The 27,483-nt window shown below is 49.1% G+C and overlaps 1 protein-coding gene across 1 annotated transcript; it reads left to right on the top strand.

The window, feature by feature from the left end:
* The first annotated feature begins 10,701 nt into the window (after positions 1 to 10,701).
* Atp13a1 (ATPase 13A1) lies at positions 10,702 to 26,997 on the top strand. The gene is made up of 26 exons (XM_055618702.1): positions 10,702 to 11,119; positions 13,216 to 13,305; positions 13,399 to 13,589; positions 16,012 to 16,084; positions 16,266 to 16,421; positions 16,510 to 16,579; positions 16,656 to 16,762; positions 17,169 to 17,298; positions 17,399 to 17,454; positions 17,867 to 17,993; positions 18,064 to 18,201; positions 18,292 to 18,412; positions 18,764 to 18,921; positions 19,175 to 19,350; positions 19,424 to 19,534; positions 20,333 to 20,458; positions 21,432 to 21,540; positions 22,741 to 22,940; positions 23,020 to 23,116; positions 24,417 to 24,577; positions 24,648 to 24,762; positions 24,873 to 25,069; positions 25,989 to 26,131; positions 26,255 to 26,366; positions 26,450 to 26,593; positions 26,672 to 26,997. The coding sequence occupies exons 1-26, from the start codon at positions 10,733 to 10,735 to the stop codon at positions 26,780 to 26,782; spliced, it is 3,606 nt and encodes a 1,201-aa protein (XP_055474677.1). The 5' UTR covers positions 10,702 to 10,732; the 3' UTR covers positions 26,783 to 26,997.
* Positions 26,998 to 27,483: the final 486 nt, after the last annotated feature.

Raw genomic sequence — 27,483 nt, 5'->3', positions numbered from 1 at the left:
AGATTTCTACGCTTCTTCAGTTGTGGCTCTGGGGCTGGAATAATGAATTCTTTGATCTTTCTCTGTGACTCCTAAAACAGCACAACTAACTTTATAAAGAAATTTATTATTAGTAGATTGTTAAAGGCTTTAATAAAAATAATACGTTTAAGAAAAGTAATGAATTAGATTTAGTATTAATAGGCATTAAGAATAGTGAAAAAATAATAGGCTCCTTCTTAAGAAAAAATAGCATGAGAGGTGCAGCTGGCGGGAGTTACCCCTCCCTTCAGTGCCTTGTTTCTAAGGAAGATCATAAATCTTTAGCAGGACATAAGGGAGGATGGTTGACAAAGGTGTGTTTAGACTTTGGCAGGTATTCGACTTGGCTCGGAGGACTATTACAGCTCCTGACTTTCCTCTTCACTAGTCAGTGATAATGAAATCATAGTTTGAGATTTTTGTTTTTTGTTTGCGTTGATCAGAAAGTTTCTAGGCAAAGATTTCTCGTGGGCACTGCCCTATGTTAAAACATAAACTTTGTATCCTTGGTTAAAGTCTGAATGTTCTGGAAAGCATGCCAATTTTAAGGTGCTTCCTTGTGAGATCACTATAAAAATACTAGCTTGACTTCAGTAAAGTTGCAGCAGAGTCAAAACCATCAAGGTGTCTCTGTCTGTCAATTCTTTACCAAAACCGTGTCTTCCTGTCCAAAGCCTTGTTCTCCCTCGGACGACGGGAGCCCAACTGGGCCGGTCCGTGGCACTCTGGCATAGAAGATCAGTTGACCCAGCCCCATTTCTTTTAATAATAACTAACAATGCCTCCTGGATCTCTCTCCTACTCCAACTCCCCTCTCCTCCTAGTTTCTCCTCCCTTCAGGGGAAATGGAAGTCCCAACCTCCCACCCTAATCTCTCTGATGCCCAGCTACTGGTTAGCTAGTTTTGTTTTGGCAAAGCAGAGAGTGAATGGTGAACATGTTTATACAAACTTGAGACAGGAGATTTTTAGAATAAACATAACGATGCCATGTTGGGACTGAAACCAGATAGTGGGATCGCAAAAATCAGCATTTGAATAAACAAGGAGAGAGTTTCTACAGTGTACCTGTAGGCCAGAAGAGGGTAACAGATCTCATTATAAATAGTTGTGAGCCACCATGTGGTTGCTGGGATTTGAACTCAGGACCTTTGGAAGAGCAGTCAGTGCTCTTAACCTCTAAGCCATCTTTCCAGCCCAAGATCCTGTCTTGTAGAAAACTATTTCTATAGTTCCAGCATCCTCTCTAAGGGCCATATGCACTTGGCACAAAAACAAAAAAAGAAAAAAATAAAATTTTAAATATCTTTAAAAATATTTGTTGTTTGGGCACGGTGACTCACACCTTTAGTCCCAGCACTTGCTGAGCAGAGGCAATCAGATCTGTGTTGGAGGCCACCCTGGCCTACAGAGAGAGTTCTAGGCTAGCAAGGGCTACACAGAGAAACCCTGTGTTGAACCCCCACACACACAAAAGAAAAGATTTTTTTTTGTTGTATTTTATGTGTATGAGTACTTTGCCTTCACGTATGTTTGTGCACCATGTGTGTCCCTGGTACTGTGGAGGTCAGAAGAGGACATCGGATCCTCTGGAACTGGAATTACAGATGATTGTGAGCCACTGTGTAGGTTCTGGGAAGGAAAATGAAGTCCTTTGTAACAGCAGCAAGTGTTCTTAACTGCTAAGTCATCTCTCCATCTCATAAAACAAAATTTTAGGTAAAAAAAAAAAAAAAAATTCCCTGTTTCTTCAACCTGCTCCTACTGTATAAAGGTTTTCTTTCTCTTAAGCTTCTACCTATAATCTTATAATAAAAACCCTTTCTAAATTAAAAAAGAAGGCCGGGAGAGATGACTCAGAGGTTTAGAGCACTGGCTGTTCTTCCAAAGGTCCTTAGTTCAATTCCCACCAACCACATGGTGGTTTATAACCATCATAATCTGGTGCCCTCTTCTGACTTGCAGACACACAGGTAGGCAGAATACTGTATAAATAATAAATAAATCTCTTTAAAAAAATAAAAGAAAAAAGAAAGGAAAACCTTGCTGCAGATTAACAAGAAAAACGATACCTTGCATTTTAGGTGTAAATACATCTTTAAAATACGTATCATTCCACCTTATGCCTTTGAGGCAAGGTCTCTCACTGAATATGGAGCAAGGTTACCATCCAGAAAGCATCAGTGTTCCACTGTCTCTGCCTCTCACAGCACTGAGTCACAGGTGCTTGTTCAGCCACACCTGGCTTTTCATTTTTTACTTTTTTTTTTTTTATTGCATTCAAATTTTTTTTGTGATGGGAGGGGTTACATGCATATTACTGTGTATATGTGGTGGTCATAGGACAATTTGTAAGAATAAGTTCTTTTTGTAGTGCATGTAAACATGTTTTTATTTTGATACCAAGTGTGGAATGTGGAAATGTTTTTGGAATATTCCGGGTTGAAAACAGCCCCATGAAAAGGCGAGTGATGTTCGTCAGCTGGGAACTGCCTCATGTGGGGGCATGGTTTTCGTCAGCTGAAAAACATCCTGAAAGACTTTGGGAGGAATGAAATAGCACCCAAACAGAGAGAGATCTCTTTGCATCACTTTGCATCTCTTGGCTTCTACACTCTGCATAGCTTGGAGATGCTCCTAGCTATGAGAGAGAGAAACATTCCAGAGAATGCTTTGAGGTGGTGGTTGTTGTATTTGAGGAACTCCTGGTTTGCTGTTTAGCTGGATATCTAGAATATGGACAAATGAGATTGGCATTTCCCAAAAAACCTCAACACCTCTAATCAGAAAGAAGTAGCTGGAGAGGTTTTCATTCCTTGTCCCTACTAACCTGCTTTTTCTCCTAAGTAGGGTTGGGGGGTTGGAAGGGAAGTAGAGGCATTTAAGAACCCTAAATAAAGTAAGTTTTTAAAAGATCTAAGCCTACAGGTGGTGACCAATGTGGGACACCAAAATATGATAAAGTTATTTTTACAAAACTGTGTTTGTTTCCCAGTTTCTCTCTTAACCCAGCTTTCACACAAATAATTGAGACTCTGGTGTATTATTTAAACAAGCTTCACAGCACAATCCTGAACAGTATTAACTATTTTTTTTATTTCATTAAGTTTTTTTTTTAAGTGTTTCTATTTATTTAGTGTCAGTGCTCTATCTGCATGTATATCTGCATGCCAGAAGAGGGCATCAGATCCCATGATGATTATGAGTCACTACAGTTGCTGGGAATTGAACTCAGGACGTCTGCATGAGCAGACAGTGTCCTGAACCACTGAGCGATCTCTCCAGCCTTTAACTCTATTCTTAGTCCTTTGCACTAATCTGATTTCCTCCCAGCATACATCTCAGAAATACTTGAGCATTGTATCTTCCTGCTCCAGCTCCTTCTCTTGATATCTCTTGGTCCTCTCCCACAGCTCAATCTACTTCTAACTCCTTCTCCCCTGGCTAAGTAGGAAGTCCAGCCCTATTCTCTCCCCTGTACAGTGAATGGCTGGAAGCTGCTTTATTGGCATATCGGGAAAATTTGGGAGCAGTGTTTACACAACTTTGAGACAGAAAATTCTCAAAACAATGACTGCAACCAAATATGGGGGGGCACCAAAATCAGCATGTGAATTTACACAGCAACTTTATGCCTACATTTTTCCTTCCATCATGTGGGTCCCAGGGATCTAACTCAGGCCGTTAGGCTCTGCAGCAAGCACCTTTACCTGCTGAGCCATTTCTCTGGCACTATGCCTGGCTTTTTACATGTGTTCTGTATTTTGTGCTTATGGAGCAAGTACACTGAGTTGCCATCCCTAGATTTTCCTCCCATCGGTCCTCAGGGAAAAAGCAGTTGTTTGGTAGCCATGCCTGTTCTTAAGGAGAGCAGGTCCCTTTTGTGTTCGGAATTGCAATTATGGAGTTAATATATAAAAGTTTGGCACTTCATGTACTTTCTCTCCTGCTTTTTTTGGGGGGGAGGGTAAATCACTTTCCTGGTTCATTTGTTATCTTGGCCAACTATGGAAAAATGGAACACTACGTACCTCTCAGAGCCTTCTGAAACTAAGGAGTCAGCATGCATAAAAGAGCTTCTTTGAGGATGACTCAGCCTTTCAGAGCTCTTCACAGCGTCAATGGTGAGCAGCTTACAACTGCCTGTAACTTCAGCTCCAGAGGATCGGAAACCCCCTTCTGGCCTCCACAGACACCTGCACTCTGGTATAAACAGCCACAGATAGACACACATGCAACATATATTTAAATGACTCTTTAAGGAAAGATCTAAGTAGTACCCAGGTGTGATGATGCACACCTTTAATCCCAGCACTGAGAGGTAGAAGCAGTGGATCTCTTATGAATTTGAGGCCAGCCTGGTTTACATACTGAATTCTAGGTCAGCCATAGCTACATAATAAGACCTCATCTCAAAAAAACAAAACAAAACAAAACAAAAGTCCAAGGAGCAACAAATTTGTTCTAGAACCTCCAAAAAACAAACACTTTAAAATTCAACAAGACGTGGACAGGTCATCTTAAGTTGTTCCATCATGTTTTCAATGTATGGGTTATTAATACGTATCCAACTCTTTATTTTTGTCTATTTATTTATTGGGTTTTACTTTGTTTTTTTGGTTTTTTGAGTCAGGGTTTCTGTGTAATAGTCATGGCTGTCCTAGACTTGCTTTGTAGATCAGGCTGGCCTTGAACTCAGAGAGTTCTCCAGCCTCTGCCTCTTGAGTGCTGGGATCAAAAGTGTGGGCTACCAATTCCCAGCCTTATTGTTTTTTGAGACAGGTTTTCTCTGTGTAGCTTGGCTGTCCTGGAACCTAGAGAGCCACCTGACTCTGCTTCCCAAGTGCTGGAATTAAAGACATGTACTGAAAGGGTTAAACTAACTTTGTAACCTGTATGTCTTCTAAAGCCTATAGTTTTGAGTTTTAGGTTCAGGTTAAGCTAAAGCCTCTTAGTACCTTTCCAGAGAATGGAGAAATGTGACCCTATCTATGAGGACAGATAGAAAAAAAGCAAGCAAACAATGACCTTCACTCAGCAAAAAGAATGACCAGACCCTTGTCTTCAAATAGTATTTCTTAGCAACGAACCCAGACTTCTCTGAGTAGCTTTTGACCTCCAGCCCAGAGCCCGCAGCTCTAAGCTTCAAGGATGAGCTAACCAGCCCCACCTTTAATTGCAGCTGTATCCACACTTGACAGGACTGGCCAAGCTTGAGCACCTAAGACTAACCAATTATCTTACTTTATAGCTTCCTCATCCAATCCTAAATTGCCAAAACTGCAACTTCAAATTTCCCGCAATTTTTCTTTTAAAAACCTAAAGGCCTTTGTCTCCCGGTGCCACTCTTTGCTGACCGGCAGGGGTGACCCCATTGTGCAATGGTTAATAAACCTCTTGCTTTTGCAACGAGTCTTGTCTGGGGGAGTTTCTGGGAAGGGCGCGATCTTGAACTCCTGAGCTGTGGGACCCCAGGTCTTACAGTACCACTGCCCAGCTTCAACTCTTTATTTTTAATTTTCAAAAAAATTATTCATTTTAATGTAAGTGCACCACATCCATGAAAGTGCTCCTGGAGGTCTGAAAGGGTGTTATATTCACTTAAGTTATAATTCCAAGAGACTGTAAGCTGCCCACTCTATCCTGGAAACTGAACCCAGGTCCTCTGCAAGAGCAGTACATGCTCTTAACCACTGAGACATTTTTCCAGCCCCTATGTGTCTGTTTGATTGAGACTGGCTCTCACAGGTTCAAATGTTTGAGTGTTTACCGGAGCCCGCCAGGAGAGTCAAACAGTTCTTGAGTGGGGAGTGAGGATTGAAAGAAAAATTTAAAACCAACACACTACACGAGATCTGTTCGAGAGAGCTTCCAATAGAAACTGTTGTTCCAGTTTATTCCAATAATTCCTTTTTCATAGAGCAAAGCACCTCAGTACATGGGTTCATGGAGAAGTCAAACTTGTTTACCTCAACCACCTGTCTTTGTGATGCTCATGCAAACAAAAGGTGTGAATTTGGCAAAACATCCTGCCTGCTGTCTCAAACAAAAGGAAGTGTACTTAGCAAAAAAATAAAAAAATAAATAAAAAATAAAAAATAAACATCCTGCTTATTCCTGACTCTAGGTGAAGGCCATGGTGAAAACATGTTTTTCGCTGAATGCTCAATAACAAAGCAGCCTGACAAACCAGAGGCTCTCCACAAGAATTTAATCCTCAGTTGTTGAAATTGGGAGAGATGAGGAGAGGTGGCCTTGTTGGGGACATGTGTCACTAGCAGTAGGGGGTTGCTTTGAGGCTTCAAAAGACTTACCAGATTTCCAGTGTCCTCCCTCTGCCTCTTATAGATCATTGTACGAGCTCTTAGCTGGTTCTGCTACCATGCCTTTACTCCACCACCATGGACCCTAACTTTCTTCAGCCACAGACTCAGTTAAATGCATTGTTATAAATTGCCTTGGTCAGCAAAAGTAATAAATACACTCTATTTTATTTTTTTTGTTTTTGTTTTTCTGCATGTATGCGTTTGTGTGCATGTGTTTATGAGTATCTTCAAAATATGTGTCCACAAATGCATGTGTCCACATGCATGTGGAGCTCACAGGGACCTCAGCTTTCAGAGTTGTAACACATTGTTTTGGAGGCATCCCCATACATGAGATAGATCTTTTTCATCAAGGAGTCAGGGCACCCCAAACCAAGTAGAGGAAGATCATCACTCTGGAATTCCTCCAAATAGATGTTTCATTCTCATACAGCTCAGACATGATTTCTTGTCTTATCATCTACTTCAGGGATTCTCCCTATTTACTGATTCTTAATGGACCTCTCTGTAGAGTCAGGCAGTGAGGTGGATCATCAGGCAAGGAAGCAATTGTGATCCTCTGGGGCTGGGTAGAGGGAAGAGAAGAAAAGGCCTGCCTGGCCTGCCTTTAGAACTTCCTTGCTCCTCTTATCAAGCTTTCCTCCACTTGTTTCAGTGGTGTTGTTTCAATGGAGAAAAAAATGCTATGCAACAGCTGGCTGCACAGTCAGAGAGCTGTGTGTGCATGTGTGTATGTGTGTGTGTGTGTGTGTTGCTTTTTGTTTTTGTTGTTGTTTTTTCCATTTTGTATCCATTTGTTTGTTTTACATCACTGGGACTCAAACCTAGGGTTTCAAGAATGCTAGGCAAGCACTTCTAACATGTAACTAACCAACACTTTTATTACTTTTTTAAGTTTGGAGAAAGTCTCATTAAGTTCCCAGGATGACCTTGAATTTGTCTTATTCCTGCTTCAGCTTCACTTGAATATGGAATGACATGCCTGCACTACCAAGCAAAGTAAAAGTATAAAAATAACATGTTGGAGCTGGGCATGGTGGTCCAGGCCTTTAATTCCAGCACTCAGGAGGCAGACACAGGCAGATCTCTGTGAGTTTGGGGCTAGCCTGGCCTACAAAGTGAATTCCAGGACAGCCATGGCTACACAGAGAAACCCTGTCTCAAAAAACAAAACAAAAAGAACAGGGCTGGAGAGACAGCACTAGCTGTTCTTCCAGAGAACCAGGTTAAATTCCCAGCACCTACATAGTAGCTCACAACTCCGTAGCTCCAGTTCCAGGGGATCTAACCAGTACTCTCTTATGACCTGTATGGACACACACACACACATGCACGAACTCGAGTTCACACAAACACAAATAAAAATAAATAAATGTTTTGAAAAAGTCATGTTTGTGGGCAGAAACAAACATATCCTATTTGTTTGTAAGGCAGGGCTTCACAATGTAATATTGGCTAATTTGTAACTCACTAGATAGACGCAGCTGTTTTTAGACTCAGAGATATCTTCCTGCTTCCATCTCCTGAATTATGGAACTAAAGGCCTGTGTCACCATCTCTGCTCAAATATATTATTATTATTAGCTTATTAAATATTATGATCTGATTACAAAGTCTAATTGCATGTATTTCTCCTCTTATAAAGTCTTACATTTGTTGTTACAGGATATTTGATCCCATTGTGATCCCCAAAACTGTAAACTATAAACCCTGTTCATTGTTTGGTTTGGTTGAGCCCTAACACACACCTTAGTCCAAGAACTTTCTATTTATTTTTTAAATGAATTTTTTAAATACTTATTTATTATGCTTACGATATACACCTACAGGCCAGAGGAGGGCACCAGATGTCATTATAGATGCCTGTGAGCCACCAAGTGGTTGCTGGGAATTGAACTCAAGACCTCGGGAAAAGCAGGCAGTGCTCTTAACCACTGAGCCATCTCTCCAGCCCCAAACTTTCTGTTTCTTGGTGATTATGGTATGGTTCACTCAACTCTAGTACACACCTTTAATCCAAGACCTCTCGGTATACCAGATCTAATAAAGTTAGCTACAAGAGGTCTCTGTATACTGGATCTAGTAAATTTAACCCTAGGTCAAGAGTAAGAAACCAGCTGACAAGAATTAAAGAGTAGGAGAGATTTTGAGTTGAGGGGTATTTAAGACAGTGTGGAGAAGTTCTTCTTTGAGCGTTTAGCTTAAGCTTAGGCTTCAGTTCCCCAGCTCCCTGGCTTTTTGGGCTTTGAACCAGCAAGCCTTTGGCCTTGGGGTTTTTGGCCTTTTCTTTCTGGGCTATCAGATATACTAATGAGCCTTTTGGGTTTTTCCATCTATACCTGAGCTGAGAAGGAAGGTCAGCTTGGTGCTTTCTCTGTCTCTCTGAGCTAGCTGGTTTTCACCCCAATATCTGGTTCCTGGGTCCTTATTGGTAAAATAAATGATTTTTCCTTCATTTAAACAATTTGTCTACTGTAAGAATACCTTGAAAGGGGCTGAAGCAGTGGTCATTGGTTTGCAGAAGATTCAGGTTTGGTTCCTAGGTCACATATGGTGACTAATAACTCTTTGTAGCATCAATTCCAAAGGATCAGACTCCCCTCCCCCCTGGCCTCTGTAGGCATTGCATGATCTGATGGACAGATACACTAGGCAAAAACACCCATACATGTAAAAAGAATATGCAACGATATAATCTATAACATTTAATTATGCACTAAAAAAACTGAAAAAAGTTCATAGAACTCTCCCATGTAGTGGCCCACACCTGTAATTTCAGCATAGGGAGGTCCAGGCAAGAGGACCAAGACTTCAAGGCCAGTTTCCACTACATAGTTTAAGGCAAACTTGGGCTCTTTGTCTCAAAAACTGCTGAGAAACATTCTAAGTACTACAATTTCATTCTCAAACTCCATTTAATCATAGGGAGAAACTAAGTTCACAGGGGACCTGGGGACCTCCCAATAGCTGAACAGCTGCTGTTGTAAGGAAACAGTTGTCTGAGTCCAGACATCTCAGGGACAACTTCATCTTGCTGATACAGTCAAACAAGTTTATGTTCTCAGGCCCAGGAACCTACTCCTATCCTGCTGATGAAAACTCCCTTGCTCAAGCCCTTATGTCAAAATATGACTGGACAATATTACAGCCCCCCACCCCCCTCCTTCAAACATGCTGTACACATCTCTTCAGGGTTGCAGCTCAGCTCCTGAGTCTGTTCTGTGGGACTGATCAATTAGTTGTGGCTTGATTACACTAAATTTTTGTCACCTTCATTAACTTAGTGTTTTCGTTATGTTGGATTTAAGTGGCCCCCAGAACAAAACACAATACCTGTTCAAAGAAAATGTTGTGGCACAGTGCCACAGTTCAGGGTATAAAGGCCCTCGCCATCAATTCTGATGACTGCCATCCCCAGAACCCATCTAGTATAAGGAGAGGCTCAACTCCAGAGAGTTAATTTTTGTTGGCTTCCACATGTGTGACACACACACAAATATATATATTTAAAATGCTACCTTCTCATGCATACTAATTGTTACATAATTAGCAATATTCGAAAATTTTATTATGGGCACTAGAGAAAGAACTTAATGATTGATGGTCTTTCAGAAGACCAGTTTGGCACGTGTGGCAACTCACAACTAGCTGTAACTCCAATCCAGGGTTCAGACGCACTCTCAGGGACCCTGTGGGATCTGCACACAGTTGGCACACACTCACAGAGACAAACTTAATGAACTTCTCAAATCTTCAAATATCTTATTATTGTTGTGTTCAAATAATAGCATTATACAGAATAGTTGAGTAACACAGAATAAAATAATTTCATATAAATATTAAAATCTCACATTTATGTTTATGCGGCCATTTTGTGTTCTTATTATAGTACGGCTTGCATGGAGAAGCCACCCTGACAGCTAGCTTTTGAAAGCTCCGCCTCCTACCAGAGCCGCCTTCAAAAGGCACCGCCCTTATCTTTAGATAGGCTTTTCTCTCTTACATGTGAAGGCTCCGCTCCTCGTGAGGGGCAGATGCCCAAGTAGTTGGCGAGAAGCGTCCGGCTTTTCCGTGTTCAGATTCTCTTGGAGATGTCAAGCCCGCCCCTGCCTGCCTAGTCTTTTCTGGTCTTAGTCCGGCGTGGCAGCCCTCAGCAAGCTGATCTGGACCTTTGATTCCTTCTTTGTCATGGCAGCGCCCTTACTCTCCTTCCAGACCAGCCAGCCATGGCGGCGCCATGAGCATACGCTTGGGAAAACATCTCCCGCTTTACCTAGGCGCTTCCTATTCCTGAGGCCATTCATGGTGGCGCTCGGACCTCACCGGAAGTAATATACCGGAAGTGAGGCGGTGCCTCTGCCGGAAGACAGCGCAGCGCTGGGAAAGATGGCGGTGGTGGGCAACGCGGTTCCTGGCGGGCCCCGGCCTGGCGGGGCCCGGGAAAGCGGGCCTCCTCAGCTTGGGCCGCGACTGCGGCCGGTCCTGGCTGCCGGACCAGCGCTCATAGCGAGCGGCGACGAACTGGTGGCCGCCGTGTGGCCCTACCGGCGGCTGGCACTTCTGCGGCGCCTCACCGTGCTGCCGTTTGCCGGGTTGCTGTACCCAGCCTGGCTGGGCGCCGCCGCCAGTGGTTGCTGGGGCTGGGGCAGCAGCTGGAACCAAATACCCGAGGCCGCGCTGCTGGCGCTCGCCACCATCTGCCTCGCGCACGCACTCACTGTCCTGTCGGGGCATTGGTCTGTGCACGCGCACTGCGCGCTCACGTGCACCCCGGTAAGTGCTCGCGCACGAACCCGAGCGGGACCCCAGGCACAGGAAGGTCTTAGCAGGGTGTCTTGGGCTGCAGCGGGCTTGCATGTCCCCAATCAGGTGTGCAGCCTTCCAACTGCAAAGCCAGAGTCTCTAGCGGCACCCTCTGCCCTGTGGCTCAGGCCTGATTCTGACCCCAATGTGGCTCGCCATGCCGCTGTGGTGTGGTCATTTTGCTCCACAAGAAACACCTGGAACAGGCTTAGCGCAGGACCCAAATGTTACTGTTGTGTGAATTGTTACCTTAGCTCCCATATGGCGTGACGGTCCTGCCTTCCTTCCCCATCGTCTCCTACCTTGGTTTTGGCTCCTATTATTGATTTATTTCGCTCCTATCTATCTATCTATCTATCTATCTATCTATCTATCTATCTATCTATCTATCTATCTATCTATTTAGTGTTAGGCTAGAACTTTGGGGTAATTCCTCTGATCTATAAAGCCAAATCTTACGACCCCATGTTCAGCCTCTGTCCCTTGCTAAAAGCAAAGGAGAGTGCAGTTGATCCTAGTGCTGACAATGGGCAGGAGCGAGTTGTAAGTGACTTAATAGCTTCGGATTCCATGCTATCTGTCTGGAAGATAGGGGTGGTTAAGGTGAGGCTTGTCAGAGTATGCAGCCAGATGGTGCAGAGGTCCCAGGTTCAGAATTCTCAATGCAGTGCCGCTCCAGGAAGCAGCACTCACAAGGTGCTCCAGGTTGGTGGGGTTGCCCACTGATCACACTACAGATCACACCAGAGCTGAAGCCTGGGGCACCAATATCTGCTGAAGGCAGCCTCTTTTCTAATCCCAGCTCCGGGCTGGTCCTCAGGCCAACCAGGGAGGGGAGGTAGTGTCAAAGACCGAAGGAAAGAAACCAGAACATCCTCCAACGCACCCTCTCTGGCTCAGTGTGTGCATTGAATCCTCAGTACCAAGAGTGCACCCTGTTGTCTCCTTCATTAATATTTATCCTGCAGAGGGCCCCAGTTTTCAATGTTTGGCACCCAGGATTGGTGCCAACCCAGTGGTCCTCCCACTGGCCTTGGGGGACGGCCAGTGCAGGACATCCAAACCCTAGCATTCTAGCTGCCTTTTGGGCTGTAACTGAGAACTTCCTCTCCTAGGAAGGAGAAGTGAGTGGGAGGAGCTAAGCAGCCTTGGGTGAGGAGAGGCAGATCAGGGTTTGCTTCTCCCTGGGTTTCAGTTTCTCCCTGCTGTAAAGTGAAAGCTGAAACACCTCTCTCCAGGGTCACTGAGGGCAGCTAAGATAACCAGTGAAGTGTCTGCCATGGGGCCAGCGTGGCACCTTGTGCTCGTCTTCCGCTGAGGAATTTAAGTTCATTGTTGTGTGTTTGACCTGCACCTCCAATCACTGCAAAAACAGCTCGTAGGGGAGAGCTTGTGTCAAGAAAGTAGCCTGGATAAAACCGCTGGGGAAGAAGGTGGACTCATTCGTTACTGCAGAAGACAGATAACACTAAGAGGAGTCCCAGGAAACTTTAGATGAGGACACCTGGGGAGGACTCCAGAGTAGGATGGATCAGGGGAGCTTCATGTGTGTGCTTTGTGCAAAGAAAATCTTGACATTACAACACAATGTAGTCATCAACATAATTCCCTCTGGGGAACCTCACAAGTTACCAAGAGAAGAAAAATCTTCCTTATGGTGTTCTGTCATGTTTATATCTGTCTTTGACTGCATGCATGCTTGGATACCAAAATCCTTAGCTCAGACACAGGCAAGTCTGAGTGCCCAGTGTACTAGGGAGCAGTGAGCAAGCCAGAGGCAGCCAATGTGGTGGCAAGTGGGCCGTGGCAAGATGTGGGTCATATGAATGGAGAGCAAACTAGATGTTCCATATAGATTTGAGTTCATGTCCAGAATCCTGGGTGGTGAGTGTGCCCTGGATATCAGCTCTATTTTACAGTGATTAAGTAGAGTATGGCCAAGCCAGTAACTAGAGCCTCAGGCCATATTCAAAGCATTCTATGGGGCGGCTGTGTCCACACTCCTCTGCCCCATTAGGGGAATGTTGGGTTGAGGAGGAAGCAGTAACAGTCTTGGTTTTTGACAGGAGTATGACCCCAGCAAAGCAACCTTTGTGAAGGTGGTGCCCACCCCCAACAATGGCTCCACTGAGCTGGTGGCCCTGCACCGTGACAAGGTAGGGGGCTGGAACGGGCGCTGTGTGATATTCCTGGACACCAATGTTCTCCAGGTCGGGGGGCTTCTGCCACAAACACACCTTCCACCCCAGGGTGAAGATGGGCTGGAGGTGCTGTCATTTGAATTCCAGAAGATCAAATATTCCTATGACGCCCTGGAGAAGAAGCAGTTCCTCCCAGTGGCCTTCCCCGTGGGGCATGCCTTCTCCCACTATCAGAGCAGCAGAGGCTTCCAGGAGGACGCAGACATCCGGGCTGCGGAGAAGAAGTTTGGGAGCAACAAGTGAGTTGCTGCTCTCCTCCTCGGGGCCCCAGTGCACTGCTGCCCTGGCAGTGGGGCAGAAGGCTCTGCTCTTTAGCCCAAACTGCTAGGTGGCTACGGCCCCATTTGAGAACCCTGCTTTGCTCTGATTTCCTCCAAACTTGTCTGCCAACAGGACTCTCAGAGGGCGTGGAGCTGGGAGCCTCTGCTTTGTGGTGTGGGACCTTGTCCTGTCCTCCCCTCAGTGACCATTCTCTTTTTGTCTGTTTTGTGGCTCTTAAATTCCACTCTTGACTGGGGCAGTGGGAGGGGGATGTGCATGAATGTGCAAGTCTGCATGGAGGCTGGGGATCAGCTTCAGGTGTCACCCTCAGTAGAGTCCCTCTGAGCTAGAGCTCACTAAATACGCTTGCTAAGTAGCGGCCCCAGTGCTTGTCTCAGCTCTTCAGTGTAAGTATAAGTTCGCACCACTGCTCTTGGCAGTTTTCTGTGGAGTTAGGTCTTCATGCTTCTAAGGCAAGCACTTTACCAAATAAGCCATCTCTTTGACCTGACTTCCCTACAATTGTGGAATTAGATTCCTTCCCTCCTTCTTTCCTTCCTTTTTTTTTCTCAAGGCAGGGTTTCACTGTGTAGCCCAGGCTGCCATTGTACTCACTATGTAGACCAGGCTGGTCTTGAACTCACAGAGATCCACCTGCCTCTCCTTCTTGAATGTCGAAGGCATGTGCCACCACCAACTGGCACAGAGTTAGATTCTATCTTGAAATTTCTGTTCAGCTGTTTATGCTCATATACATCTCAGCACATTAGAAATGGTGATGATGCAACATCAGTGGGATTGGAGTACTGCTCTGGTTGAGTCTTGCCTAATGGGGCTAGAATGGATTCCCCTCCCAACACTGCAAAAGGAAAGCAAAACAAAACACACTGATGCCTCTTGGGTACTGGTTAGAATACAGATACTCCACGAGGACTTCTTTTACTGAAACTAAAGTGCCAGTATGCAGCTGGGAGAGGATAGTCCAAATGTTCGAACCAAATACCATCATTTGGCACCATAGCCTCATGGTGTTTGCCCTGACAGGGAAACTCTAGAGATCTTAGGAGACTGTTTCCCCCTGTGTTGCTGTACATGGAAGTTGGTGCCTGAAATGTGCTAGACAGGAGCCCTGCTGCTGAGCCACACCCCTAGCTGCCCCTGAGGTTCTTTCATGACACAGTTGCTTTTCAGGAAATGTAAATGTTACCACATCCAGTCCCAATTTAAAGTACCATTTGCTGGTCTCTGTAACCCTGATATTGACCGCATGAATGGCCTGGGACATATTTTTATGCTCTTTCTGTGGGTGTTTTTGTTTTTAAACTGTAGGATGTTCTGCAGTATCCTTTTGTCAAATCTTGCCATGTGTGGGGAAGTCTGTCAGTGCCCTTGGGTTTTGAGAGTAGAGCAAAGGCAGCCTGAATCAGACTGGGTGGCCACATGCTGCTTCAGGAGACACCCTAGGGACAAGCTACTTGAAACCTAGAGGGCTTCTTCTGAAAAATATAACAATCTCAAGGCCAGCAAGATGGCTTTAGAGGTACAAGCCCTTGTCATCAAGTGTGGCAACCTGAGTTTGATCCCAGAACCCACACAGTGTAAGGAGAGACCCAGCTCTGTAAGGTTTCCTCTGACCACCACACATGCACTGTATCGCATGCTTGCCACCCCTCCTTCTTACAGACAAAAGGAAAAATACATAGATATTTTTAAGAGGGTCTTGCATTGTGGTGTACATCTTTAATCATGAGGCAGAAACACTTGTATCTCTGCGAGCTCCTGGCCAGCCAAGGATACATTGTAAGAACCCGTTTCAGAGAGAGAGAGAAAACAGGAGAGGAGAAGGGAGGAAAGAAAGAAAAGAAAGGGAATAAATATCATAGTTGTAGAAGTTGGGGCTGGAGTTCCCCTAACAATTACAAGGTTCAGAGCACCATCCCCACCACCACATAAACTGGTCAAGGTGGCTGACTCTTGTCATCCCAGCACGTGAAGGTGCAGGCAGGGATATCAGGAGTGCAGACCTCCTTGGCCATATAAGGACAGCCTGGGTTACTTGAGAACTGTTCCAGGAAAAAAACCATCCAGTTCCAGTGGGGATCAGGCTCTCTCACCAGGATCCCCTCTTCCAGACACCCCTGTCCCACTGTTCTAATCTTGCCTTGGGGTGGTTGGTATTGGAAAAAGCCTGTCACAGACTTCAGCGCAGTGGTAAAGAGAGCGCATTGTCAGCCAGTCTCTGTAGCTATGAGCAGGTGAAGAAGAGCAAGGTTGAGTGCAGCCTCCCACCTTGGGTGAACCAAGTCTTGAAGAAGCCTGCAGAGGTTCCCAGCTGGAGGTGAAAGATAGGGCCTCCACGTCTTCAGCCTCATCCAGGAATTTGGGTATGGTCTTTTGCAGGGCTGAGATGGTGGTGCCTGACTTCTCTGAGCTCTTCAAGGAGAGAGCCACAGCCCCTTTCTTCGTGTTTCAGGTAACAACAGTTCTGGCCCTTGCACCGGCTCCTTCTTTGGGACTGTCACAGCTCAAATGAGCCCGGCTGCCACTTCCAAACCCCAGAGCCTCTTCCTGTCCTCAGGGATCATTGGTGTTGGTTTGCCGGGGTTTCTGGGCACAGGACAGATGGGCAAGGCTGACAGGCTGATGACTCACAGGTGTTCTGCGTTGGCCTCTGGTGCCTGGATGAGTATTGGTACTACAGTGTCTTCACTCTGTCCATGCTGGTGGCTTTCGAGGCTTCCCTAGTGCAGCAGCAGATGAGGAACATGTCAGAGATCCGAAAGATGGGCAACAAGCCCCACATGATACAGGTGTGGCTGGCACAACAGGTGGATGGTGACCCTGGCCAGCCCTGGGTGGGCACGGTGCGGACTCTGTACTTACTGACGTCCCCTTCAGGTCTACCGCAGCCGAAAGTGGAGGCCCGTCGCCAGTGATGAGATCGTTCCTGGGGACATCGTGTCCGTCGGTGAGGCAGGATTCCCTCCGCCCAGCAGAAGCCCTTGCTTCGTCTTGTGGCTGACCCTCCTGCCTGCACTTTGCAGGCCGCTCCCCCCAGGAGAACCTGGTGCCGTGCGATGTGCTGCTACTGCGGGGCCGCTGCATCGTGGATGAGGCCATGCTCACTGGGGAGTCTGTGCCACAGATGAAGGTACTGGAGGGAACGCGCAGCTCATGCACTGGTTCATGGAGAAAGGTATACATAGCAAGAGAGGCTAGTGGAGAGGCGGTCCCTCCAGACACAAGTGGAGGAGGCAGGTAGGCTGGAGGCAGAGCCGTAGATGTGGGGGACCTGGGTAGAGAGAAACCAGGCTGTTCAGTGGGGATAGGCATAGAGAATCCTCGTCTCATTGAGGAGGCCTAGTGCAGATCACGGGCATTAACTCCACGAGTCATGATGAGCAGACACCTGCCAAAGTAGATGGCATTTGCTGGTCTAGGTAGGGGCGCACTTGGGAGTAGGCAAGTCAGTGGAGACCAACCCTCCAGAGATGCAGCCTATTAATGCCTCAGCTCGGGAGGCTAAAGTGATCCCAGTCTGATGTCTCCTTTCTCAGGAACCCATTGAAGACCTGAGCCCAGACCGTGTCCTAGACCTGCAGGCTGATGCCCGGCTGCATGTCATCTTTGGGGGCACCAAGGTGGTACAGCACATACCCCCACAGAAGGCCACCTCAGGCCTGAAGCGTAGGTGCCTCAGGGGTGTTTTGGGTGTCCTGCACCTGCTGTAGCATGACAGAGGTGGGACAGAGGTGCTAATGACACACACCTCTGCTTGTTTCCTCAGCGGTTGACAATGGATGTGTGGCCTACGTCCTGAGGACTGGATTCAACACATCCCAGGTATGGTCCTTGATCACATGTAGGAGGGCCCAAAGTGTGTGATGGATCCTTCCAGAACACACACTCTAAGGCTGGTGGAGGCCTGCTTTCCCTGGGCTGAGCTAGCAGTGGGTGTGCCCAAGGTGGTCTGGCTGTTACCATCCAGGACAGGGTATTAAGTGAAGTGCTCTGGTAAACGCTTGAGTAATATCTGGAGGAGTGATAGAATCCTGGCATCTTCCTTTGCACTTCCTTGCCCTCTCCTGTGGCCCTGTGGTGTAAGCCTGTTCCGGGCTCTTGCCTGTCTGTTTCATGGTCTGTGGCAGGCCTTGCTGTTCCCTAGAAAGAGAGGTGAATCTCAGTGCTCCTAGGTAGGAGAGGCCACTGTTCCACACAGGCCTCCCAGGTAAGACGGTTCTTCCTATCTCTGCAGGGCAAGCTACTGCGTACCATTCTCTTTGGGGTGAAGAGAGTCACTGCAAACAACCTGGAGACTTTCATCTTCATCCTCTTCCTCCTGGTGTTCGCCATTGCTGCAGCTGCATATGTATGGATTGAAGGTAAGCACCCTGACAACTCCTCTTCCATGGCCCCATCCCTGCCCTAGGCTGCCAGGCCCTGTTTCCACAGGGACTAAGGACCCCAGCCGGAACCGATACAAGCTCTTTCTGGAGTGTACTCTCATCCTCACCTCGGTTGTACCCCCTGAACTGCCCATTGAGCTGTCCCTGGCTGTCAACACCTCCCTCATCGCCCTGGCCAAGCTCTGTGAGTGCTGAGTGACTGGTGGGGCATTGTTTAGAACAGGCAGGAACTCCGAGGGCCCTCGTGACCCCAGGTCCCACCCTCCACCCACAGACATGTACTGCACAGAGCCTTTCCGGATCCCCTTTGCTGGCAAGGTGGAAGTGTGCTGCTTTGACAAGACTGGTACCTTGACCAGTGACAGCCTGGTGGTGCGTGGTGTGGCCGGCTTGAGGTGAGCATAAAGGAACTCTTCTCCAACCCCCCACAAACAGACCCAAACTTGGCCTGAGCGTCCACTAAAGGTTCCATTACATAGGGTCCTATGTAGTGGTCAGTATGAGTGGCATTAGGGTAGGGAGATTGATTCAGCCCCAGAACAACCACCGTAGACCTGGCACCTCATCTGTTGGGATCTTAAAAGTTATCTTGAAGGCTAGCACACTCAAAGGACCACTGTCCTCACCAAAGCATCCCTAGCGACCAGCACACTGAGTACTGCTGCCTCAGCAGGGGCCCCTGGTAGCACTCATTGACAGTTCCCGAGTCCCCTGTCCACCTGTAACCAACTGTCATGTCTTTGCAGAGATGGGAAAGAGGTGACCCCAGTGTCCAGCATTCCCATAGAAACACACCGGGCCCTGGCCTCCTGTCACTCGCTCATGCAGCTGGATGATGGCACCCTAGTGGGTGACCCCCTAGAAAAGGCCATGCTGACAGCTGTGGACTGGACACTGACCAAAGGTGAGGGACTAGCATCCAAGCTCTGGCACGGGCAGGCCCATGATGGTGACATTCCTCCAGGCTAGTGCCCAGGTTAGCCTCTCATCAATATCTTCTTGGGTCTGTGTCCAACCTACCCTGGCTGATCTACTGTTCCTGCTGTGATCAGCAGGGTTCTGGGACTGCTGGGATGGGAAAGCTGGGGCAGAGTATGGGGGGCTTGGCTACCTCTCCGGAGCGAAGCCCCTCAGGACTCGTACTTATTTGTTTCCAGATGAGAAAGTATTCCCCCGAAGTATTAAAACTCAGGGGCTGAAAATTCACCAGCGCTTTCATTTTGCCAGTGCCCTAAAGCGAATGTCCGTGCTCGCCTCCTACGAGAAGCTCGGCTCCACTGACCTCTGCTACATCGCGGCTGTGAAGGGGGCCCCCGAAACCCTGCACCCCATGGTGAGCCAGCCCCGGCCCTGGGGTTAGGGGGCAGGCAGGGAGCAGGCAGTGACGCCCTCCTCTGTTCCCTCAGTTTTCCCAGTGCCCACCTGACTACCACCACATCCACACTGAGATCTCTCGGGAAGGAGCCCGTGTCCTGGCTCTGGGGTACAAGGAGCTAGGGCATCTCACTCATCAGCAGGTGAGGGTCTGTTACCCCATCATACCTCTGCTTTGGGTTGTCCTGGGCACCTCCTCAGAGAAGGCCAACAGGCGTCCCACATTCCACCATTGTTGTGCCTGCTGTCTAGTCCTCAGATGCCTTAGTGGATCGGTACCCTCCACTCCTTTCCTCCAACTGTCGCCACCCTTCTTCTCCACCTCCAGCAGTGCAGCTGCCCTTTGACCTGCTTCTTGGTCAGTCTGGTCCAGTCTGTTCAACCCTGTAGCCAAACATGCCTCTAGAACTTAATGTCTGCTAACAGGCTTGACTGTGGAGACCCATTCAAGCCAGGACCCAAGGCCTCTGTTCTCCTGCATTGTGCCTTGCTCCTCCTGGTCTTGGAAAGTCCTGTTTCTCCCAAGTCTTTTCTCCTGGACCTGTTCACCCTGACCTTCACCTTTACTATTCTACTGTGATTTTTGCGATCTTTATCACCTGCCTTCCTTGGAGCTTTGTGGGCAGCCTGAGGGTGGTGGCCTTGCTCAGTCCCACTTTTGAACAAGCCACAGAGGGCTCTGTGATGTGTCGGTATTCACAGTCATAAGGCCTAGGTATAGTTGGGCTAGACCCCGCTTTGCACCTACCTTGCCTCTTCCCGCCTGTCTGACATTTCTCCTCTTAGACGGCAGGGCTTCTCCTCTCCTGGAACCACATGCACACAGTGGCTGTAGTTGCTGAGGCACTTACAACCTGCTTTCTTCACTGGGTTCCACCCTGGGAGATGTGAAGAGGCTGGTGAGAAGGACAGATAGTGAAGGCATCTCTATCTGCCCACAGGCCCGAGAGGTCAAGCGGGAGGCGCTGGAGTGCAGCCTCAAGTTTGTGGGCTTCATTGTGGTTTCCTGTCCACTCAAAGCTGACTCAAAGGCCGTGATCCGAGAGATCCAGAACGCATCCCACCGGGTATGAGCAAAGCAAGAAAGTTGAAGCAGGGGCAAGGAGGTAGGCACATAGTACTGTGCCAGCCTCTAGGTCTCAGCAGTGAGGAGATCGCAGGTTTTAAGCTGGGAGTAGGTAGAGCTATCATTCCCAGAAGTGAGTAGAGGATGCTCTGTAGCACAGCCCCCTCTTGCAGCACATCACCTCCTCAGAGTCAATGAGGAGGAGGCAGAGGCTAGAGGTAAGGGATGAAGGCCATGCCTGTTCTTATGAGCAGTCCCAGAGAGAAGCATGTAACACAACTCATCCCCACTGAACCCTCACAGCCATGGCCTCCCTACCTCCCTTTTCCATCACTAGAATGTTCTTCATACAAACAGGTATGAGACCCTGGGCACTGGCAGCAAAAGGGCTAATTCTTGTGTTTTAAGTGAACCCAATAAGCTTTATTTGGTGATGTGCCCATCATCCTAGCACCAGGGAGGCAGAGGTCAGTGGGTCGATGTGAGTCTGAGACCAGCCGGGCCTTCATAGTGAGACTGTGTCTCAAAAAGCAAAAAGTGAGATCTGAGAGTTGGTTCAATGGTTTAGAGAACTTGCTGTGTAGTCTTGAAGACCAGAGTTTATATCCCAGCATCACAAAATACCTGTAATTTCCACAGTGAGGGATTGGCTATCTCTTCCGCCCTTTATATCCACAGCTGCACATACCCATTCATATAAACACAGTGAAAGGTGAGTTATTCCAAGAAGCAGTGCGTTGGGATTGAAGTGGGACTCAGCACGTGTTTGGTGTGAAGCAGCCCCGGGTGTTAGCCCCGCCCTGTTGGCTACCATAGCTCTGCCATTTGTATAGCATGCCCTGGATTGGTAGGCTGTGGTCTCCCATAGAGATTGTGGCCTTTGCTCTCATCTTTTCTTATGAGGAGCTGTGAGGCCAAGGTGAGAGTTCTGCCCAGCAAGTCTTCCCTGCTAAGCCCTGTCCCCTGTCCCCTAGGTGGTGATGATCACAGGAGACAACCCGCTCACTGCCTGCCATGTGGCTCAGGAGCTGCACTTCATTGACAAGGCCCACACACTCATATTTCATCCTCCCCTGGAGAAAGGTGAGGCTGGGTAGTCCAGAGCCAGTGTGTAGGAGGCCTCAGAACATGGCCAGTGTGATGCGAGGCTGTGTGGTATTAGAGTGGTCACCGGTTCCTGAGTCTGCCAGGTTTGTTTACAACACGCCTCATGCACACTACCAGAAAGAGGTACCCATCCCTCATCCTTGCCTACCTTGGGCTAGGCAGGTCAGTCCTGTGTCATTACCTAGCGGGTTGCCAGATTTCTAACGCCTGAGAGGTGCACCAGCTGCTGGCTGAAAAGGCATGGCATGTTGTTAGCACATCTGGCTGACTGGGCAGCTTTCACGTACACTGTAGAAGAGAAGCTAAACTGCTTCACTGGCTGTTGGCGTCTTGTGAGCCAAGAGGCTGGGACTCACGTCCACCCAGCTAGATGTGAGGGTGCATTCTGGTCAGCCCAGTACTTGAGAGACTGAGGCAAAAGGACTCCTGTTATTTGCTATTAGATGCTACACAATGGCCTCCAGGCCAGTTTTTGCATGTGTGTCTTCCGAGACCAGCCTTACAGCCCTTTCTGCAGAAGTAAGTGAACCCGCTTGTCGCTCAGGTCACTGGGTGTCACACAGTGCAGGACCTGTGCAGTGGGCATCCCAGGGCAGGATGGCAGGATGGAAGGGTTAGGTGCACCCAGCTGGCAAAGCTTCTAAACCTCCCCCTGCCTCTCGAGAGAACCAGTCACCACGCCCAACTGTTGACCCCAGGTCTCCCTAAGGGTTGTGGACAGGCAATCCTAAAGTGGTGATCCTAACTGTCACTTTATGGGCAGGCCAAGCAGGTTGACTAAGCTTTCCATCCTCAGACAGCCTCTGGGACATCAGTACAGGGTGTACTCAGGAGCAGCCTCCCCTGCCTGGTCCTACATCTGAGCTGCAGAGATAAAAATCGGGCCCTACGGGCTTAGCGTGGGAGGGCTCCTGGTTCCCAAAGGGCTGGCAGTGGAGAGGAGGTCTGCTAGATGAGGCAGCAGTGTCAGATAACATGTAGAGGGAGAAGGAGGCTTGATTTCTGAGAGCAGGCCTGCTGTGTTTGCATCCAGCCTGTCATGCAGCTACTACCTGGGGGTCACCTCTACCTGAGGGTCTTGTGTGTTCCCTGTGGAATGCCCAGAGCAGGGCCAGGTTTTGGGTGAAGCTGTGGTGGCCCAAGAGTTCCAACCCTAAGCATAGATATGACCCACAGGCCAGCCGTGTGAGTGGCGCTCCATTGATAGCAACATCGTGCTGCCTCTGACCCCGGGTTCCCCCAAGGAACTGGCCCTGGAACATGCGCTATGCCTCACAGGTGATGGCTTGGCTCACCTGCAGGCTGTGGACCCCCAGCAGCTGCTCCACCTCATTCCTCATGTGCAGGTGTTTGCCCGTGTGGCCCCTAAGCAGAAGGTATGTGCAGGACCCTGGGGTTGGGCACTGGTGGCTTTGGGGATGGCTGCAGCCCCAATTATTTCATGCTTTCATGCAGGAATTTGTCATCACTAGCCTGAAGGAGCTGGGCTATGTGACTCTCATGTGTGGAGATGGCACCAATGATGTGGGCGCGCTGAAACACGCTGATGTGGGTGAGCACCAATAGCTGGGAGCTTTGTCTTCATCACTAGTGTGAGGACGGCTCACTTGGCCCTGTTGCTCAGAGACAAGGCATTTGATAGGAGCTGGGGGTGTGGCTCCTCCCTAGAACCCTCCAATGAGAGGCCAGAGGTATGAGTTAGCAGATGTCTTCCTTATATGTACAAAGTCCTGAGTTTCATCCCAAACACTGAACAAATAAGTAATTTTAATTCATAGCCTCCCTGGGCAGTGGTGCTCATCCAGGCAGATCTCTGTCATCCCAGAGCTCAAAAGAGTCTGGGGTTCAAGTTTATTCTTGCCTGTGTAGCAAGTTCAAGGCCAGCCTGGTAACATGGAACCCTGTCTTTCAAGAAGAAATCTTGCGGCTGGAGAGATGGCTCAGAGTTTAAGAGCACTGGCTGTTCTTCAAAAGCCCTGAGTTCAGTTCCCAGCAACCACATGGTGGTTCATCAATGATGAAATCTGGTGCCCTCTTCTGGCCTCAGGCACACATGCAGACAGAATACTGTATAAATAATTAAATCTTAACAAAACCAAGAAATCTTGAGGAGCCTACAAGGTCAGAGAAGGAAGGGTACAAGCATGAGGACCCCTCACAGAGGGTGTGAATCCTAGGGTCAGGTATGGTTGCCACAGTTCACTGTCGGTGCAAGTGTTGACAGTCCTAGACCTCAAAGACTAAGCTTTGATCTTTCTGGGTTTTTTTCCATTTTGCCTGCATTGTCTGGAGTTCTCGACTTCATAGACTTTTTTTTTTTTTTCTTGAGTAATTAGTTTCTTTGGGGACTAGTAGTTTTTTACCCCCCTTCAAGTTAGGGTTTCTCTGTGTAGCCCCTGGCTGTCCTGGAACTCACTCTGTAGACCAGGCTGGCCTCCAACTAACAGAGATCCACCTGCCTCCTGAGCACTGGGATTAAAGGTGTGCACCATCTCCGCCTGGCTTGCTTTCTTTTTTCACCCAGTGTTTTAAAATACATTTCTTAGTAATGTTTGGTGGCGTTTCAATGCTTGTGGAGGTACATGCCTGCCGCCACATAGTTGTACGGGTCAGAGGATGCCTTGTGGGGTTGGTTCTCTTCATGGTCACGTGAATGCCAGGCATATGTGAGACATGGTTTTATTTGCCAAGCCATTAACCAGCAAAGCAACTTGGCCAGTCCCTGAGGCCCTCACAGAGCAGTCAGGTAAATGGGGGATCTTGGACCAGCTCAGCCTGGGGTCTAGCTCTGCAACTGGATACTGGTACCTGCCTCTGGGCCTCTCCACCACTCCTTCCTCATGCCTTCTCAGGCGTAGCACTCCTGGCCAATGCCCCTGAGAGGGTTGTAGAACGGCGACGACGGCAAAGGGACAGTCCAGTCCTGAACAACAGTGGCCCCAGAGTCTCCTCCAGGTCAGCCAAACAGAGGTCGCCACTCCTCTCCCCCGAGGAGCCACCAGCCTCCCACAGGGTGAGTGTCCAAATCGGAAATGCCCACAACCTTTGTTAGCCAGAGCTGACCCCTGTTGGCCTCCCCGCAGGACCGCCTGAGCCAGGTGCTGCGGGACTTGGAGGACGAGAGCACCCCCATAGTGAAGCTGGGGGATGCCAGCATTGCAGCGCCCTTCACCTCCAAGCTCTCCTCCATCCAGTGCAGTGAGTCCCAAGCACCTCGCCCTGCCCTTTCCTGGAGCCGTGCTCACCCTGCACCCTGCCCAGTCACCCAGAAACACGCCCCTACCTACTCCTGCCCTGCTTCCCCACAGTCTGCCACGTGATCAAGCAGGGCCGTTGCACGCTGGTGACAACACTACAGATGTTCAAGATCCTGGCCCTCAATGCCCTCATCCTGGCATATAGCCAAAGTGTCCTCTACCTGGAAGGTGTCAAGTTCAGCGACTTCCAGGCCACCCTGCAGGGGCTGCTGCTGGCTGGCTGCTTCCTCTTCATTTCCCGCTCCAAGGTGAGCCCTGGACCACCTAGGGCTGGCCACAGGGCATTTCAAGAGCTCTTGTGGATTGGAATTGTCATCTCCCAGGTTACAGACAGACCTAGAGCCCAGAGGCAGGAGTCCTGAGATTGCACAGGACATACAGACAGGGTCAGGCCTGGCTGGCTGCCAGTGATACAGCTTAGGGTACACCACTGACTGTGAGCTTGGGGTCCAGGCAGGTCACAGCCCCAGGGCAAAGGAAATGATGAATTAGAGCAAGCAGAGGACACACAGTGCTGTGAGGGGGGAAAAAGTGTGTCACAGGCTTTTGGGGCTGGCCTCAGGGACAGCCAGGGAGGCCTCCTAAGGAAAGGGTGCTGCCACAACCGGAGTCGGCGCTGGTCACTGATGTGGCGAAATAGAGGTCTAGTGGCCAGAGGCTGTGTGTGTCAACTTCCCATCAAGGTGAGGAAAGGCTGCACAGAACACCTTGAAACAAAAGGTCTGTCTTGGCTTAGGCTTCCAGAAGTTTCAGGCCACTCACCTCACAGCAGCTAAGAGAGAAAGGCTTGTCCTGAGGGCTGCACTCCCTTTATTCTGGCCCCACCAACTAAGCCTTTTTCAGTCCAGGCATGAGGTCAGAGCCTTAGAGATCCAGTCACTTTCCAAAGTCCTACCATAACACGTTCCCTGGGTCTTCTGGAGACATTAGGGTGGGAAGCTAGCAGGCTGGACCAGGCATGCCTCCAGGTCCTAGGCTCTGACTACCGTCTTGGGGGTAGAGAGTGAATCTGTTTCCTGACGGATCTCCATTGTTACCGTGGGATACAGACTATTTGGGGCATATGCAGCCCCTGGGTCAGTATCAAACAAGGTTCCTGAGGAGTCAGGAGTATCCTCTCACTCCCTCTTGACTGAGTAAGCTGCCTCTGTCATTCCTGCCCTGCAGCCTCTCAAGACTCTTTCCAGGGAGCGGCCCTTGCCCAATATCTTCAACCTCTACACCATCCTCACGGTGATGCTGCAGTTCTCTGTCCACTTTCTGAGCCTCGTCTACCTGTACCGTGAGGCCCAGGCTCGCAGCCCTGAGAAGTAAGTGGTGTTTGGGAAGACAGGAGGGCAGGGGCAGCCAGCCAGGCCCTGGCTCTGGATCATGGCAGCAAACTTCAGAGGGTGCCTGAGCAGAAGGGTACTGACACCCTCATGCCCTTGCAGGCAGGAGCAGTTTGTAGACCTATACAAGGAGTTTGAGCCAAGCCTGGTCAACAGCACTGTGTACATCATGGCGATGGCCATGCAGATGGCCACCTTCGCCATCAACTACAAGGTGAGGCGCCGCATGCCTGCCCATACCCACCTGGTGGACCCCTTGCCCAGCCCTCCCCAGGCAGCTGTGCTTTTTCCTTACAGGGCCCACCCTTCATGGAGAGCCTGCCTGAGAACAAGCCCCTGGTGTGGAGCCTGGCGGTGTCACTGCTGGCCATCGTTGGCTTGCTCCTCGGTTCCTCGCCCGACTTCAACAGCCAGTTCGGCCTCGTGGACATCCCTGTAGAGGTGAGTGGCTCTGAGCTATGGCCCCTGGCTCAGCCCAGCTCAGCCACTGACCCAGCTCACCTGCCTCCTCCTTGACAGTTCAAGCTGGTCATCGGCCAGGTCCTGGCTCTGGACTTCTGCCTGGCACTCGTGGCTGACCGTGTCCTACAGTTCTTTTTGGGGACCCCGAAGCTGAAAGTGCCTTCCTGAGACGATGGTGCTGGTATCCACCGCCTACCTTGGCTGCCCAGAGACAGGAGCATCACCGTTGCCCCGGGGGGACACTGCTCCCATCTCCACAGCAAGGCCGCGCTGCCTTGCTCTTGGAAGACTTGAGCTGGGACCCTGTGGGCATCCGCTGGCCGGGTTAGTGGAAGCAGCCCTGGCTAGCACCTTTGGTAAATAAATCGGCGTCTGCAATTTTATGAAGCCTGCATTCACTTGTCTGTGCCACCTCTCACCACCACAGGCACAGAATGACACCCTCTGTGGGCATCCAACCCTTTCTTAGGCCAAACCTAGAGCTGGGACCCCAGGTTTTTAATCTCATGCACATCCTGTATTTGTTGGGTTTTTTCAACCCTGAGAGGCTAACGGTATGCCTTCCTTGGTGCAGGGACAGAGATGCAGAATACTGTCCTTGCAGTCACAGGTCTCACTCCGGTTCTGAGACCTGTCTCGTACCACAGATTAGGCTGCCAGCGGCTGGGGCCCTCAACCCAGCCCTGGATAGTCTCCAGGCTCTCAGGAAGATACCTGCAGGTGTGGGACTCCTGAGCCTGGGATGGAGCTTGGAGGTCCCAGTACAAGGTGTTCGTGCCTGCCTGCCAAAAAGTGCCGACTGCACTGAACGGAACCACCTCAAAAGCCTGACCCAACCAGACAGTGGCACACACTCAGCAGGCAGAGGC

Source organism: Psammomys obesus, unplaced genomic scaffold (assembly GCF_907164565.1).
Source record: "Psammomys obesus unplaced genomic scaffold, mPsaObe1.curated_primary_1811, whole genome shotgun sequence".
Taxonomy (NCBI): domain Eukaryota; kingdom Metazoa; phylum Chordata; class Mammalia; order Rodentia; family Muridae; genus Psammomys; species Psammomys obesus.
This window is presented reverse-complemented; position numbering and strand designations above follow the sequence as displayed.